Genomic DNA, 15,282 nt, shown 5'->3' on the forward strand with positions numbered 1-15,282 from the left:
AGGCCAGCTTCCAGGGTTCTGCCTGCATCAGTGCTGTGTATTCTCCTTCTCTGCATATGAGGGTTCCAGAGACAGCCTTTCTTCACACACAGCCTTGCACAGTGGGGTTCCAGGCACACAGCTAACACATCTAGGACTCTTCCTGATGAGAGTGAGGTGTGACATGTACTGATGACATCAAGGGAGATGAACCTTCAGAGCTTTGTCTTTCTCTGCTCCAATTAAAGAAAAAGCCAGCCTGGATGCATTTTGTAGGGACAATGGGATATTTCCAGGTAAACTAAGAATTCCTTCCCTTTTCTAGAGGCCAATTTTTGTTCATCTTGCATCCATGTACCCACACTGGAACATGAGAGCCTGGATTAGATCATCTTGGTTAGACTAGCACTACAAGTGAGGATGTTCTGGTTTCATCAGCATTCCAGGGTTGGCCTTGGGGCTGGCCCTGCCATGTGGATTCTGCTGAGAGGCTTAGATGAATGTCAGGGCTCAAGGCTGCGCCCAGGCTGGGTGATCTGGTCTGCACTGGAATTTTTCAACTACAATGAACTTCTGGCCTCCAGCTAGAAGTGATGTGTTCAAATTTTAAAACCCAGATTTCTGGCATATGATGTGCACATTAATTTGTGTTCTGGAACTCAAACTTTATGTTTGACAATCAACTGATGATATGGTTACAGAAAAGCAAAATTTCCATTATTTTGTATTCCACAAGCTGGAAATTTATGTAATATAATCTTGATGAAATCGCTCTCACTTCTGACCAGAAGGCAAAGGTATTTTGACTCTTAGCAGGTTGGAAGTGAATTACTAAAATGTTATGTAAATTAATTACCTAAGAGAATTCTTGAAGAGAGAATAGAAGAAGACAAAAATTTCCTTACCTATTAGCAGAGCTTCTTTCTCAGATTTTAAGCCTTGGCTTCTTTTCTCAGTATTATTCTCTCGGTCTTGATTGACTAATGCTACTGTCAAAACATTCATTTCCTATAAAATTAAAAAACAAAAAACACATATATGTTTACATAAATTCTGTACATTTCAGGAAAAACTGCTAGCTCCCTTTAAGTGTATGAAATGATAATTTCCTTTTGCAACTGCACATCTATTTATTCAACAATAGAAAAGTCATTCTAGAATCTAGGCTTCTAGTCTCTGCTCCCAGCAAACCAAGTACCTTTCGGCACAACATGGTACATACAAGTCATCTTAGACCTTTGGCTAGGTTTTGATTAAATTCTATTTACTAAAACTAACTGGCTTTGGTACTTGAACATGTTTTATTTCAAACACCAAAAAAATTTCTGCAAAAGTATATAGTAGACTGTCAATAATTTTTGTAGGGGAAACTGCTAATAATTTGTGTGACTGTGTGAATCTACTGGGACACTGAGCTAGAAGTATTTGTGGTGTTTTAAGTTGTGTGGAAATGGCTCCTCATGCACAATTGCAAAAGGCAGAGAAAGCAAAGGTTGGGAAATTAATTTTCTTTGTAAATTAAAAATGAAGTATTGTATAACGGGCCAATAACACATGAAACATTGAGGACGATGTGGGCAATTTTATTTGAATGCATTTTTTATTTAAAATTAAGACTGAAGAATCTTCACAGACATGTGACTGGAACTCACAATGCAGAGTGATGTAACAGCAGGGCAAGCGATCTGCATATATTATCTAAATACAGGGGAGGGATGACTTCTTAGGAAGTTGTCTCATTGAAGGGACAATGACTACAAAGAACTAGCATATTCAACAATGAGTTAAGGATCCCGCTGGGAGAGCTCCAGGAATGATGGCACATAAGTATGAATGGCCAAACAGACAGAGGCTTTTGATGATCTGGATAAACGGTTTTACAGGTACTGCCCATAAGAACTGGACATGGTTTTAAGAAAAACAGTTAACTAGTTACAAAAATGAACCAGACTGGCCTGATATAAAGCTACAGAAACTTTCAAGAGTATGCTAAGCATATCAAGACACAAATCTCATTTGAAGGCACTGGGGGGAAGAAACAACCTTAGCACATAGCAATTAAAATAGATCTATGAGCTTAATGCAACTGATAAGCTATTGTTTCATAAGTAAGTCAGGAGTTACCAGAAATCGCTAGGGAAGAAGACTCTACTGTGAAATTGTGATTGATGATTCCCAGTGAGCATTATGGAGGTTTCACTTAATGTCTGAATACTGAGTGACTAAGACTGGGTGAAGAGAACATGAGTAAGAGAAAATGACAGAGGGAACACAGTGACAAAAGACAGGACTAGATGGTGTCAGCTGAGGCCTGGGGCTGACGACTGGACTGTCTCTTTTAGGCCAGGGGTCCAATGGGTCTGGAGAATGGGACATGAAGGGTGTTCTTATCTTCACAAAAAGGTGATCTTGGGATACACAATGAAGGACTACGAAACAGAACAAATCCAAAGGTTATGCAGTCAGGACTGAAATATTTTACAGAGTTGTAGGGAGGGGGATCAAAAACACTTATGCAATGAAATAACATATGCTGCTTTCTGATTAGACTGTCTCCATTGGTGTGCACTTCATTTCTCTGGGGAGGTAAGGGTCAAGCAGCCTGCCAAGCTTCATTTGTGGTATGCCTTGAGGCCACATGGGTCTCACAGGGACACAGCACAGGGCTTCCATGAACCAGAGGGTAACACTGCTGAGAAGAATGCAGGTAGAGGGCTCTGCAACTGTCTCCCAAGAGAGGCTTAGGAAAAAACACAGAGCAACGTCAGCTAGGATGATGATTGCATCGCTAAAAAAATATCAGTAATGAACCTCAGAGCTAAGTGGAAATAATATCTCCAAGAGAGGGTGATCTGTTCACAGCCTAGATGATAATTGGAGCCAAATGAAATTACTCACAAGAGTTTAACAGACAACAGGCCTGCAGTAATTGCTAAGACTGAGTGGTGTCCTGGGGCCATCACATGGTGGAGGATTCAGGTTTGGTGAGGGAAATGGACAATACAGGGCAGATAACATCAGGAGCCAGCAGAGAGTGGCAAGTGCAGAAGTGACTGGGATGACCCAAGAGTGCTGGCAGGCACCTGCTCCTGGTGTCCAAAGCCAGCGTCATGAACAAAGGGGACTTTGAGGTGGATCCCAACAAATATGACTGAATCTGTCACGTCTTCAAGGAATCAGATATAGTTTCCCAGTTACTCTTGCTTTGGTAATATTTTAGGGTTGAACAAATGCATATGGAGCCATAAAGAAACTCCATAACTATTTTTTTCTATAGAAACATATCTTGAGATTGCACACTGTAATTATGCTGTGCTAACCACAAATGATGTACTCTTGCATTGTTATGGACAGTAACTATGAGCAGGTACGCTGTTCAATACAGCTCCAATATTGTCCGAAGACTAAAAAACCTAGAAGACTAGAATATGATGGAAACCTAAAACATGGCAGTTGCTACACTCTTTATTTCTGTACTCAGTGAGTTCTTTCCAGGGCAGGGGTGAGGCAACTTTTCTGATTCTTCCAGAAGGGGAATTATGAATTCAGAACTATGCTGGGAAGTAGTATAGGAGTCAATAAAAGAATAAGGAAGGCTCCAAGGAGTGCTTGCATTGCATAATAAATTGGCCTCAAGAATCTCCAAACGAGAAACAAATCATTCCTAGTATAGCCAACGGTGCATGCAAGCATATTAGCTAGTATCCATATTGCATCTATAGTAACATTCAAGGTTGTGGGCCACCCACCGTGCAGACAGACAAGATATTTAAGAGGGAAAACTGAAAGAAAAAGAAAAACAGAACTGGTGAGGTGGAGGGTGAGACAAATGCTGAGAATGTTTAGGTACTATAGTGAATAAGAAGGCAAAGAACAAAGCCAGTTTGGGAGATGACGATGTGTTCAGTTTAAAAAATGCTGACCTTGAAGTTTCATTGGCATCTTATCATAGGAAATGGGAGGAGACAGAATGCATAAATTTGAAAGCTTAGAATCAAGGGCTTGCCCTAACAGCTCCTTTCATAGGGATGTTACTCCGGTCTGTGTTGGCAGCAAGCGACTTTGACATTTTCTTCTGGGATACAGAGCAGGCTTGCTTATGTCTGATCTAAAACTGTGGATTCCCCAGACTTGGTGCTTCTCCCCAGGAATGCAAGGCATTTTATATACAGGCATCCCCACCGGCTCCTCAGCAGGGAGGGATTCAGACTGTAAGATCTACCAAGCCTCAGCATGGTGATGCTAGGAAGCCTGGCAGCACAAGATAATAATTCCAAGGGGCACCTGCCAGGACCCTTCTAGGAATAACTCCTCACACAAGGGGCTACTTCATTGTGATGGTAGACATACAGGGGGAGCATTTTCCAGGGTACAGAGGACCTAACAGTTTATGTTTCATCTTGAAAAACAGAGAGCTGAATTATGTGCTACAGGTCTCTGTCTACTTTTAAATTGGTAAGAATAAGCACTCAGCATAGTAGTTACAGTGTGAGATGGGAAACCCATATCCATATGACAGTCCCTGGGTTCAAGTCCCAGCTCTCCTCCAGTATCAATACTGCTTAACCCCTTTCTGTGCTGTGTATGATGTGAATTTCATTGCCTCAGGAGCTGCCTGTTTCAGCCAACCTGGAAAGCTTCCTTCCCTGGACACCTCTCTTGGGCCACTGCTGAGGGATACAACTCATTTTCATCTAATCTGTGCATGTTTCCTCAACAAAGCCACCAGCTCTGCTGGGGCAGGTACCACATCCAAGCAAATGAGGCCACATGGGTTCAGAGGAACCGGTGTCTAGCTTTGCCACCATTATTTACAGACAGAATCTCTCTAAACCTTTATTTGCTTTTAGGTAGAACACAAAAAATATTATGTGTGTACCCCACCAGAGTTGTAGTGAGGACTATACCTGAAAACTGCAAATTAGGAATACACTGTGGCATGATCACTGTTCATTTTATTAATTGCAGATTGACTAGAATCAGAGCTGGTGATTAACACACACTTGGGGGGGCCAATTTTTGTAAGAATTCTGTGGAAGAACCTATATGCAAAACAGATAATATAGTTGTATTCTAATAACAACCATTTCCTGTTTTGCTGGTTTTCTATGCCAATATTTTTATACTGTATTCTTTGTAATAAAAAAGAAGCAATAAAACTAGTGGCACAGAGATGTCACTTTGAAGGAACATATGAAAGCACAGGTAGTAGATAAATACTTCACTCTGTAACACCCGCCCTGACACCCCTCTCCTAACTAGGAAGATGCCCACCAGGATCCTCCCAGGTCTGCTAGGCTCCACAGGTGTTGGTGCAAGGTGAACGGGACAGCCAACAGACATCCATGGCAAACATTCGCCCTGTCATCTTCCACTTCTGTAATGCCACACCACATGGTTCACATTCCTTCCCTACTTTCTTCGTCCTGATCTTGTCCTGCTATTTGCCCATAGACTCTATTCTTAAAACATCACACTTCAGGAAATCAGGGGTGCTGGAGAAAAGAGTCAAGATGCCAATCAGCTACTTTCCCCTTCATTACTCATCTCTCTCTCTCTTTTTGCAAAGTATTACATGCAATGCATCCAGCAATGTCCAAGTTCCTAAACCCTCAGAGCAATTCTGCATGGGATTAGAACAGTGACCTGCTAGAACTTGCACATTTTCCTTAATGAGTCAGAGAGTGGCACACATCAAGTACCCAGTGACTGACAAAGGGAGGAAGGGCTCATAATTATTGGTCTGAAATGATGAGAAAAATGATGGATCTACACACAGAAAATGCATTCTAATTACCACTGAGTAGTTGTCCTTTTGTATTTTGCTTTCTTTGTCAAAAGAGGGATGTTTTTAAAGCAGATGATCCCTGTAGTGCCTGCCTGCTCTGAAATTACTTGTCTGCTTTCTAAGGAAGTGGTAAACAGGCTCTCCTGGTTTGAAATATGTAGGCAGAGGAAGGATGTGGACAAAGCAGCATTGCAAGGAACAAAGGTTGGGCCACTGGTGTGACTGGCTGGAACAGGCAAAAGGCTCAGCAGGGAGACCCAGAGTGTACCTCCAGTCGCACACCTGGTGGGTGGCATCCTGGAGGTAGCAATGAGGTAATGAGAGAGAAAAGGAGGACACAGAGCCAGTGTGAAAGAACAGGTGTGTTACAAGTGCAACACAGAGGAAAGACGGACAGTTGTGAAGAATTTCAGACATGTCAAGTCTGGCTGGTAGAGAAATGGCACCAGAGATCATGTGCTGACTCTAATACTTTAAAAACCGTGGCTTTGAGGTCTTGGAAAGACGGCTGCAAATGTGAAAGGTGAGCTCAGGAGAGTATCTGGGCTGGGATGGCTCTCTCTTGTGCTGCTTTTCTGTTGTCTTGCACACATCCAGGTGCACACCTCTGTGGCCCAGCACAGGGTCTAACAGCATTCCCTCAACGAGGCCCCATCAGGATTAACCTGACCACTCCTCCTACAAGCGCTTCTTTATACAGCAGCAATACTTGTGTATCCATTACAGTGCTCTACGTAACAGTAATCAATATTTTGTGAAAAATAACTCATAGACCCTTGGCAATATTTGCCGAATGACATCAAATGAATCTGTGGCTGTGCAGGTAAAAAGGATAAAGCCTGTAGGTGAAATGGACTGCCAATCAAAAGGACTTGGCCAGAGTCCTTGTCCCAAGCAACCATCGGGACACCCGAGAGGAACCTGTGGAGCGGATTATGCAACATAGGCTGCAATGGGTTCGGTGTCTTGCTGTCTTTTGGTTCCAAAGTACATGTGTTTCAGCATTATTCTAAAGGAACACTATCTTACAAAGGAGGAAGAGAAGTTATATTTTAGTTTGTATCTATTATTTATGCTTTCAATGCTTTTAGTTTAAATACACATATATGTCCATTACCTTTTTCATTTCCTTTCTAAAATATCAGACATTTCTTTAATTTGCTTCTCATTACAAATGTAATGCATACATACTTGTATGTACTCATACAAAAATGTGTGATTATTTGTAGGAAGAAAATGCAAGGTAACTCAAGCTCTACACCTACAAGTAAATGGTTTTGAGTTACCTTTTTAAATTTTATACATAGCCCTCCTCCTACACACAGAATAGATATTCTTTGAATGTATCTGGCCTTATTACTTAGGCCTATGTATACTTTATTGCTCCTTAGTTCTAATTTCAAAACATAGGATCATTCTACACATAAACTTCAATCTAGAATTTTTCACAAAAGGAGCAAAGTGTTTGTCAGTAAAGAGTCATTTGGTTTTTTTTTCCCAATTAAATACTGTGAGCATTGCTTCTGCCTGTGTCATAGCTTAATTATGGCTACTGCAGTTTACACCATGCTTAAACTGTGGCCTCAAGATAGCAATTAATGGGCTTTCTTTTGGCACAGCTTAGAGCAATTTTTAAATAAAAACGATCTAAAACTAAGAAAAATCCCTTTGTATTCCAATAACTATCCATTACTTTAAGTATATAAGTTGTATTTCTTTTGCTTAGTTTTACTACATGCCACTTGTAGACATTGCCAAATTAAAAAACATATACTTGATCTCAAAATGGCTGTTTCTCTTCAATATGTAAAAAGAGAAAAATGTAACCCATGCTGCTGTATCCATGCAAGTCCATATCCTTCAGAGCTTGAAAAAGTCCTGACATGAAAAATCTTAGCCAATAAAAATGGAGCAGCAAACAGAAGAAACTAAAGTGAATCACTTTTTTAAATGTATGTATGTGCATCCAGAATTAGTCGGTTTGATTTATCTTGTATGATGCTGACTCTATTGCTGGTTAAAGATTAATTGTATTATGGTGCTCTTGGCATGTTATTTTCTCAGTTCATTTCTCAGTATGACATTTCTTATTTTTCTCTGCTACAAAGCACCAGCTATCATAATTTTCACCTGCTGAGCTTACGTTACTAATGATAATATTAAGATTTAGAGTTGTGTGACCTTCATGGTGGTAAATTAGGTCACGGGAATAGGTGGGATGCCACCTAATAAGTTGGGGAAAGTGGCATTTGTTTATTATTAAAGTGGAACAGAATTCCATATGGTTTGCTTGCATATACTGTGAGATCTTAGTAAACAACCTCCTCCCAACACATCCAAAATGAATTCTCTTCTTTCTGCTTTCTTGAATATGCCATACCCAAGAGATACTCCAAGAATATGAGGATGTTGCTACAGGGTGTGTGAGGCACATGGCATTTGAAATCCTCTCTGAACCCAAAGCAGAGAATACATATCATTATGATGCCAACTACTAGTCACCCCTGAGTACTTGCTGGTTGACAGATGATGGTACTGTTATTATTAGCCCCAGCTGGCAGTTGAGAAACTGAGGCACAAAGAAGGTAAGTAGCTTTCCTAGGTTCAGGTATTTGAATAACAGCAGTGCAGGACCTAGCCCCCAGCAGTCAGACCCCCGAAGGATACCTTATGCTGCCTCCCATCTTGAATCACTGCACAGGAAAGCATCGTTGCTCTCACTGGATTAAATCCTTTATCTTTTCCAAAGCCCTCTCCCTTACTCAGAACATGGACACCAGTGCTGCAAGAGTTCCCTTTGCAGGTGCACACACTCTCCTCAGTGGTCTGTGTGCTCCCAGAGGGTGGGGACCATGCTGGGCTGTGTGTGCTTCTGACAGGCAGGCAGCATTGTGCTGCTACACCATACTGCCTTGAACTGTGGGTTTAGATGGACCCAACTGGAAGCTGCCATTTGTGGGTCCACAAATCTTTTTCACACTCTCTAAAGTGATATGATAAACATATTTTTAAATTAACCACAGTCTGGCAATTACTGATTATGTATTTCCTTTTTCAGGGTTGAAAATATGAACTAAACTGAAATATGGACTCAAAAATTACCTGGACATGCCCATTTTAGTATAATCTGATTGGAATTCATTCGGTCTCTGCCATTCTTTTACTGACTATCTACTCTCCTGGTAGCCTTTATGTTAGACAATAAGATGTGAATTCTTGCTCTCCAAATATCTAAGAGGTGAGAAGACAGCTGGCCTTGTGACACATATTAAAATACACAATGGGCCTCGTGCTGTAGAACACCAGAATGGCATCTAACCTGACCTGGGCTGGAGAGTAGCCGGAAGTGTTTCTCACAGATCTGTGGGCTGGGAACCTATTAAAAATGCAAATGCACTGCCCTTTCCCCCATCTAACTCATCTAACCCTTCCGAACCAAAAACTGTGGGATAGAGCCCAGCACCTGTGTTTTGAAGTTCTCTGTTTGTACTGCTTGTTAAGGTTTTAGGAACATCACATTGAAGAATGAAAGACCAACAGAAATACAACAATTGGACAAGAAAACACAGATAAAATTACAACCTGAAAGAGAAAGATGCTGGATGAAATGACCCATCCACCTCAATTCTAACTTCCCCAGTCTATAAGGCACATCACAGTGAACTGGAATTAAGCATGTTTATCATGGGGGGACACCTTTAGATAACACGCAGAAGGAAGAGTCCTTCCATGCCAAGTCAATGTCTTTTCCATGTCAACCTAAGCAGTAGAAGCTGCCTGAAGCTTTTGGAATTCATACATCAAGGTAACCATCAGTAAACTAGTACAAAGGATACTTCAAAAGCATTCAAGCAAGATGGAATTATAATGTCAATTTATTTTGGTGCAATTTTTTTTCATAATAAACATTTTCCTGGAACTTTTTGGAAGAAATTATTACAACATCTCTATCAACATAGGGTCACTCTCAGGTTTGGTTTTGTAAGAAACACAAATTCCCTGCTCTAAGGAGATGATATGGAATTGGAAAAATAAGCCTGTGTTAACGGGGGTTGTTTAAACTGGTTAAAATGAAGATAAATCCTTGAGACTCTGGAGAAGACGGTAATTGATTTGGGCTGATTCAGGGTAAAGCCCCAAGAAATGGGAATCGAGCTAGACTTAAAAGATTGGTAAAATTTGCATTATGGGCAAAAAAGGATGACATGATAGATGAAGGAAACTTAATTATCAATAAAGAATCTAATTATTTAGAATTTTTAATGAATGGTGCACCTAGCTGAATTCGACCTGTTAACTAAAGCCATTTTTCAGGATACCAGGCTTATCGTTATTTTCAATATCAGAGCAATCATTTATTTTTCTGTTCTTATCAAGGAGACTAATTTGAACATTGTGGTAAAACATGGCAGGGATGGAATACACACTTACGGCTGTGAGGCTTGTATGTTACTCATGTGTGCTGTATGGATATAATGATACAGGTAGCGACAGGGGACAGGGACCGGCATCTACCCAGGTATTGGGCGGTTTGCACAGCTTGTGCCTCTGGATATCAGAGTTTCAAGTCGTCTGTCTCAGATTTGGCATAGAAAGAAAGTTCCTGTGTAAATTAGATTCTGTCAGTCTCATTAGCATAAGTAGCTCATCAGCGTATACTGAACAATCTGGAAATGGTCCAGGCAGGGAAAGCCACAGTGTGATTCCTTGGGGAAGCTGGCATTAACAGCATACGATGTGACACTGAACCTCGTGGCCCAGACACTTCTCCTGACAAGGGCAAATTCAGGGTTGGGAAGGTCAGGGCTTAGAGGAGTTTCTGAAAACAAATAAAATTAAATAGACAAAAACCCAGGGGAAAAAAGTCAACTGGAAGATTCTACAGGTGGTCATTTCAAAGGGAACCTGGAATCCTAGCCGTACACCCAGCTAGGGGCTGCCTCATGTCCCTGGTGACTCCGATGTGTTGAATAGGTGGCTGCTGGTGCTGTGGAGGGAGGGTGACATGTCAAGATGTGCACAGTGAAGAATTGCAGGCCCAATCTTGCAGGAAAAGTCTCTCTGTACTTCTACAAAGCACTGAAACTGCACAAAGTGGATAGCTGAACAAGAAAAATGCATGGCTGCCTCATCCTTTGGATAGCACCTTTTGGTTCAACTTCTGTTCTGCCTAAAATAGAAACACCTGGAGGGGCTGCATGTTGAGGTGTGGTTTATTGCATCCCTGAAACTTGATGACACCCTACGTTCTATTTAGTGCAACTGGAATGAGGTCTGTAACCTTCTTGGAGGTTTTATTAAAATACTCAGTGGATGCCTAGGGGCTATAAACAGAGTGTTGAGTACCCCAAGGAAGGTCAGGGAAGGAGGGCAGGTGTTGCTGCTGCTGCTGTCCATGCTGGTAGGAGCCCAGGAATGATTCATTGGCACCTCTTGGCCTCATCAAGGGAAGGGAGAGAATGGAGAATGGAGTCTTTGCAGAGTCCAACAAGACTCGTGAGGCTGGAAGGCTCAGGGGCACAGTTCATTTGGTTGTGGACAGTTTGATCATTTCAAGACTCAATCTTCATAGTTTCTCCCAGGAAGCCTGCCAATAATCTGACGTGCAGATGGACACCTGCTTGGGTTTTACACTTTGCATTGCAGAGCCTTATCCTTGGATCAGCCTCTCGTGAGGGGCGAGTGCTGACGCCATGGGAACACACTTTCAGGGAGAGCAGCTTTCATGACTAGGGCTGGCATAGAATGGCAAAATGAGAAAAAGAAACTGTTACTTCAAAGGACCAGGGTCAATTGAGAAGGGCTGACTCCTGGAGAGCACCAGGGAACCTAGGGAACTGTTCTTGTTCTGGACATTTCTGCCCTTTTCCCCTCCCTTTTCTTTCTTCCCATCTTTATCTTTGTTTCTTCTTTGCCATCTTCATACATTATTTCCTGGCAGGAGTGGCCACTGCCAAGCACTTTATGTGGCAATACGATGGGAGGGCTCATGAAGATGAATGGTGTATGCAGACATCAAGAAAGGCTGCCCTTTGCAGTCCTGTACAGAGAGCTAACCCAGGCAGGCTGGACCAGTGCATCACATCTCTTCTTTTTCTGGGCTCACGTGTAGCTAGCAGAAATCACACAATGTGGAAATCATGGTTGCAAATCTGTTATTCTAAGTAACAAAAGCAAATGTTTAGGAAGCCTTGTGGCTTCTGGGCAACACTCAGGACTGAGAAACCTGGCATATGTGCTGAGGCATCCTTGCTGCTTGCTGTGTAGAGAACATCATCCCGGCACTCGGTTCTGCACATCTGAAGGAGCCCAAGTTAAGCAGGGGGAAGTCCCTGATCTCTCTCGCTGGCTCCATGAGGCACTAGAGCAATCTGTCTCTTTCTTTGGGCTCCTGGCCCCTTTCACAGATGCTATTAAGCATTTCTCTTGATCACCTTTGGTCAGGATCTCAGCGTGTTAATCTCTGTCAGGGGAGGTAGGAATACAGGGATGGAGCCCTCTGGGCTTATTGGAATTCAAAACGACATTGCTTGTATTCAAGTCATGTCTGTATGTCTCTGGATGGTTTGGAGCTTGCATGTAACTTCTTGGCCATAATTAGAAATGAAAGCTTCATTTTCTGGTTGGGGTTAGGAGTCGTTTTGTTAACTTTTAATCAATCACTCTTGTCAATCTCACAGATTCCTTGGAGACAGTGAACAAGCCCCACCTGGAGAGTGGTGTCCTGATTCAATTAGCCTTGAATCCACACAGAGCACAGATTCTGTAACCCCTTGGCCACAAAGTAGTCTCTGATTTACAGGTCACAGCACAAGATCCTGAAGCTCACCCAAGAATCTAAGAATTGTTCTTCCAAAAGACTTAACGGGCTTGTATAATTTGCCTTTATGTTTAATATGCAAATTTTCTTGAATGTTATTTTCTTTATTTATTGGGGACCTCTGTATCTTTTCTATGTGGTAAAATCCAGACATCAGTATGGGATCTATATTCTATCAGCTACCAAATGGGGTGAGCTTTAATCTGGCTAAAGAATCAGTGCATCTTGATCTATCCCTCATTTCCCATCAGCCACAAATGCCTCCCCAGTTATAAGGTGCTTAAGTGGTAGATGAATGAACTGATACATTTGTTATGCTGCATTCATTTCACACTATCCAAAACAGTGAAAACAAATGGTATTTGAAAGCTTCACAGCAGAGACTGATAAAATAAATGGGAGTGCAGCTGAAGCATGAAATACTAGACAGTCATTAAAAATCACATTAAGAACACCTATTTAACAACGTGGGGGGATGCTCATGATTTGTAAAGGAAAAAAAGTGGGTTGTAAAATTATCTAGATGATATGCTCTAAGTGTGCTATAAACAGATATGCACACACTGATGGAGACAGGAATTATCAGGAAGTAGCAACACTAATTTCTGAGTAGTGAGATTGCACACAGTTATTTTATTATTCATGCCTTTTTGCAGTTCCAACTTTTCCATGGAAACAGGACAGAACTTCTGAGATGAAAGCATTCATGGATATTTAAATGTATGCGCACGGGCTTGAAGGAAGGACCAATCTGCTTTGGCTTTTGCATCAGGTAGGATCTCCCAGACCTTTCTGAGGAAGTACAGTCTGTTTTCCAAGTGGCAACCTTTGGTTCAGATCAGGGTTTTATAGCCATGTCAGACCATTTCACACTGCGCTGAAATTTGTATTTCTTATGCCTGCTTTTTCTCTAACTGCCCTGCGGGGTAGAAGGTATTCTCACTTCTCTTTACTCAACCTGTTAGCTTTATTAAACAGGTGCTAATCGTGTTACATGGTCCAAATCCACTCATGGCCCAGCAGGTGCCACCAACTTCTGTTCTTCCACAGCAGACAAAAGCAGCCCTGCACTCCAGCTGTGGAGAGGTACCATCTGTAGATGGTGAGCCGATTTGAAAGGAAATTTTTCCTGGGCAAATCAGAGCCAGTTCTGCCCACTTGGACAGCCATTTTCTCTGTTAAATCCTCTTGGCAGTTCTGCATAGACTGGACTGGGGGTACCCCAATGAGATTGTTTCTAGTCACTGGCCTTTCCAGATGTGATCCCACGCTGCACGCATCCAGCTCCCAGCTTGTGGCCTGGGAAAGCAGTAGAGGTTGGTCCAAAGCCTTGGGACCCTGTACCTGCTTGGGAGACCCAGAAGAAGCTCCTGGCTTTGGATTGGTATAGCTCCGGCCATTGCAGCCACTTGGGGCGTGAATCAGCAGACAGAAGACTTTCCTCTCTGTCTCTCCTACTCTCAGTATATCTGACTTTCTAATAAGCATAAATAAAACTTTAAAAAATAAAAGTTTTGCCTATAGGGAGTTGTCCTATTCCCACTGTGACTCTTTCAGGGTAAGTTGTGAGGCCTGGTGAGGTGAAGTAGGATCAGTAGGCTTGGGAAGTACAGGACAGAAGAACCAGGAAGTCTGTTTTGCTGGGAGCAGGGACCACATATCCTCTTACCAATGGGCCTCGGGACGCAACACACGGTCCAGTGTAAGCAAGGCCCAGCAAAGAGAATCATGTCAGCACCACAGAGCTAGCTCACATTAGCCCTGCCAGGTGACCATGGAAAACAGGTAGAGGAGAGCAGCATACTCTTCAGGGTCTGCCCCGGACAGTGAATGGCAGAGCCAGGATTGAATCCAAGCTGCTCAGCACCCATTTGAGTTTTAAATTCTTCCACCCTGCTGCCTGCCCATTGCATCCAGGTGTGGGTTTGCAGGGTATAAGAAGGAGAGCAGACAGTGTTGCAGCAGGCCCGGGGCTCTGGGAGGGCCTTTGCTATCCCTGGTCCTGCATCACAGGAGTGCCCAGTTTCAATGGCAACCCTGCCTGAGACCAGCTGAGGTAGCTGTAACTCTTTATTCTGCCTCTTGCTGTCTCGGTTCTATTTCTAGTTCAAGATCTGGGCCTACAGACGGGCAGCAAGTGGAAAGGACAGAGTCTGAGCTGAGGCTAGGACTCCTTACTCTATGGAGTGTTTTGCTCTCTCCCTCATCTGGGTGGCTCCTCAGCAAGCCCTCTTTTCTCTCGGACTTACCTGACTAAGGATGAAAGCCACTGGGGACTAACTGGGCATAGGACCCTGCACCTATAAAGCTTCTCTCCCATGCATCATTAAAATGCACAATTAACAATGGCTTTTGGCTGAAGTGTAGGAAAGCTGAAGAATGATCTTTACACAGTATCACTTCCTCGCCCCTCTAACATTTTTACACTGACAGTTTTAAACGCAGCTATGAGGATCAACTTTTGTAAGATTCACTGTGGAAAAACTGGAAAGTCTTTTCTTTTTGTGCCTGCTTTATTGGTAGATGGGAAGGGTGCTCTGTTTGGTAGTGGTAACCTTCACTATGATCCATAAAACCTCTCCATAGATTGCAAGTTGGTTCTTTTAACACTAGTGTGGGCTCCTGAAGTGTGTAAGCACAGAATCCCTGTAACAAAACTATGACAGAAGACAAAAGAAAGATGCATGGTGAGGAT

The 15,282-nt window shown here is 42.5% G+C and overlaps 1 protein-coding gene across 2 annotated transcripts in view; it reads right to left on the minus strand.

The window, feature by feature from the left end:
• Positions 1–15,282, minus strand: part of ENOX1 (ecto-NOX disulfide-thiol exchanger 1) — a 190,270-nt gene that overhangs the window by 16,863 nt on the left and 158,125 nt on the right. For both annotated transcript variants that reach the window (XM_040991043.1, XM_040991044.1), the window contains one exon: positions 885–987. In XM_040991043.1, the coding sequence (XP_040846977.1) occupies positions 885–987 (103 nt within the window). The remainder of the gene's footprint in view (positions 1–884; positions 988–15,282) is intronic.

Source organism: Ochotona curzoniae, unplaced genomic scaffold (genome assembly GCF_017591425.1).
Source record: "Ochotona curzoniae isolate NIBS_2020 unplaced genomic scaffold, NIBS_Ocur_1.0 contig_64, whole genome shotgun sequence".
NCBI lineage: Eukaryota > Metazoa > Chordata > Mammalia > Lagomorpha > Ochotonidae > Ochotona > Ochotona curzoniae.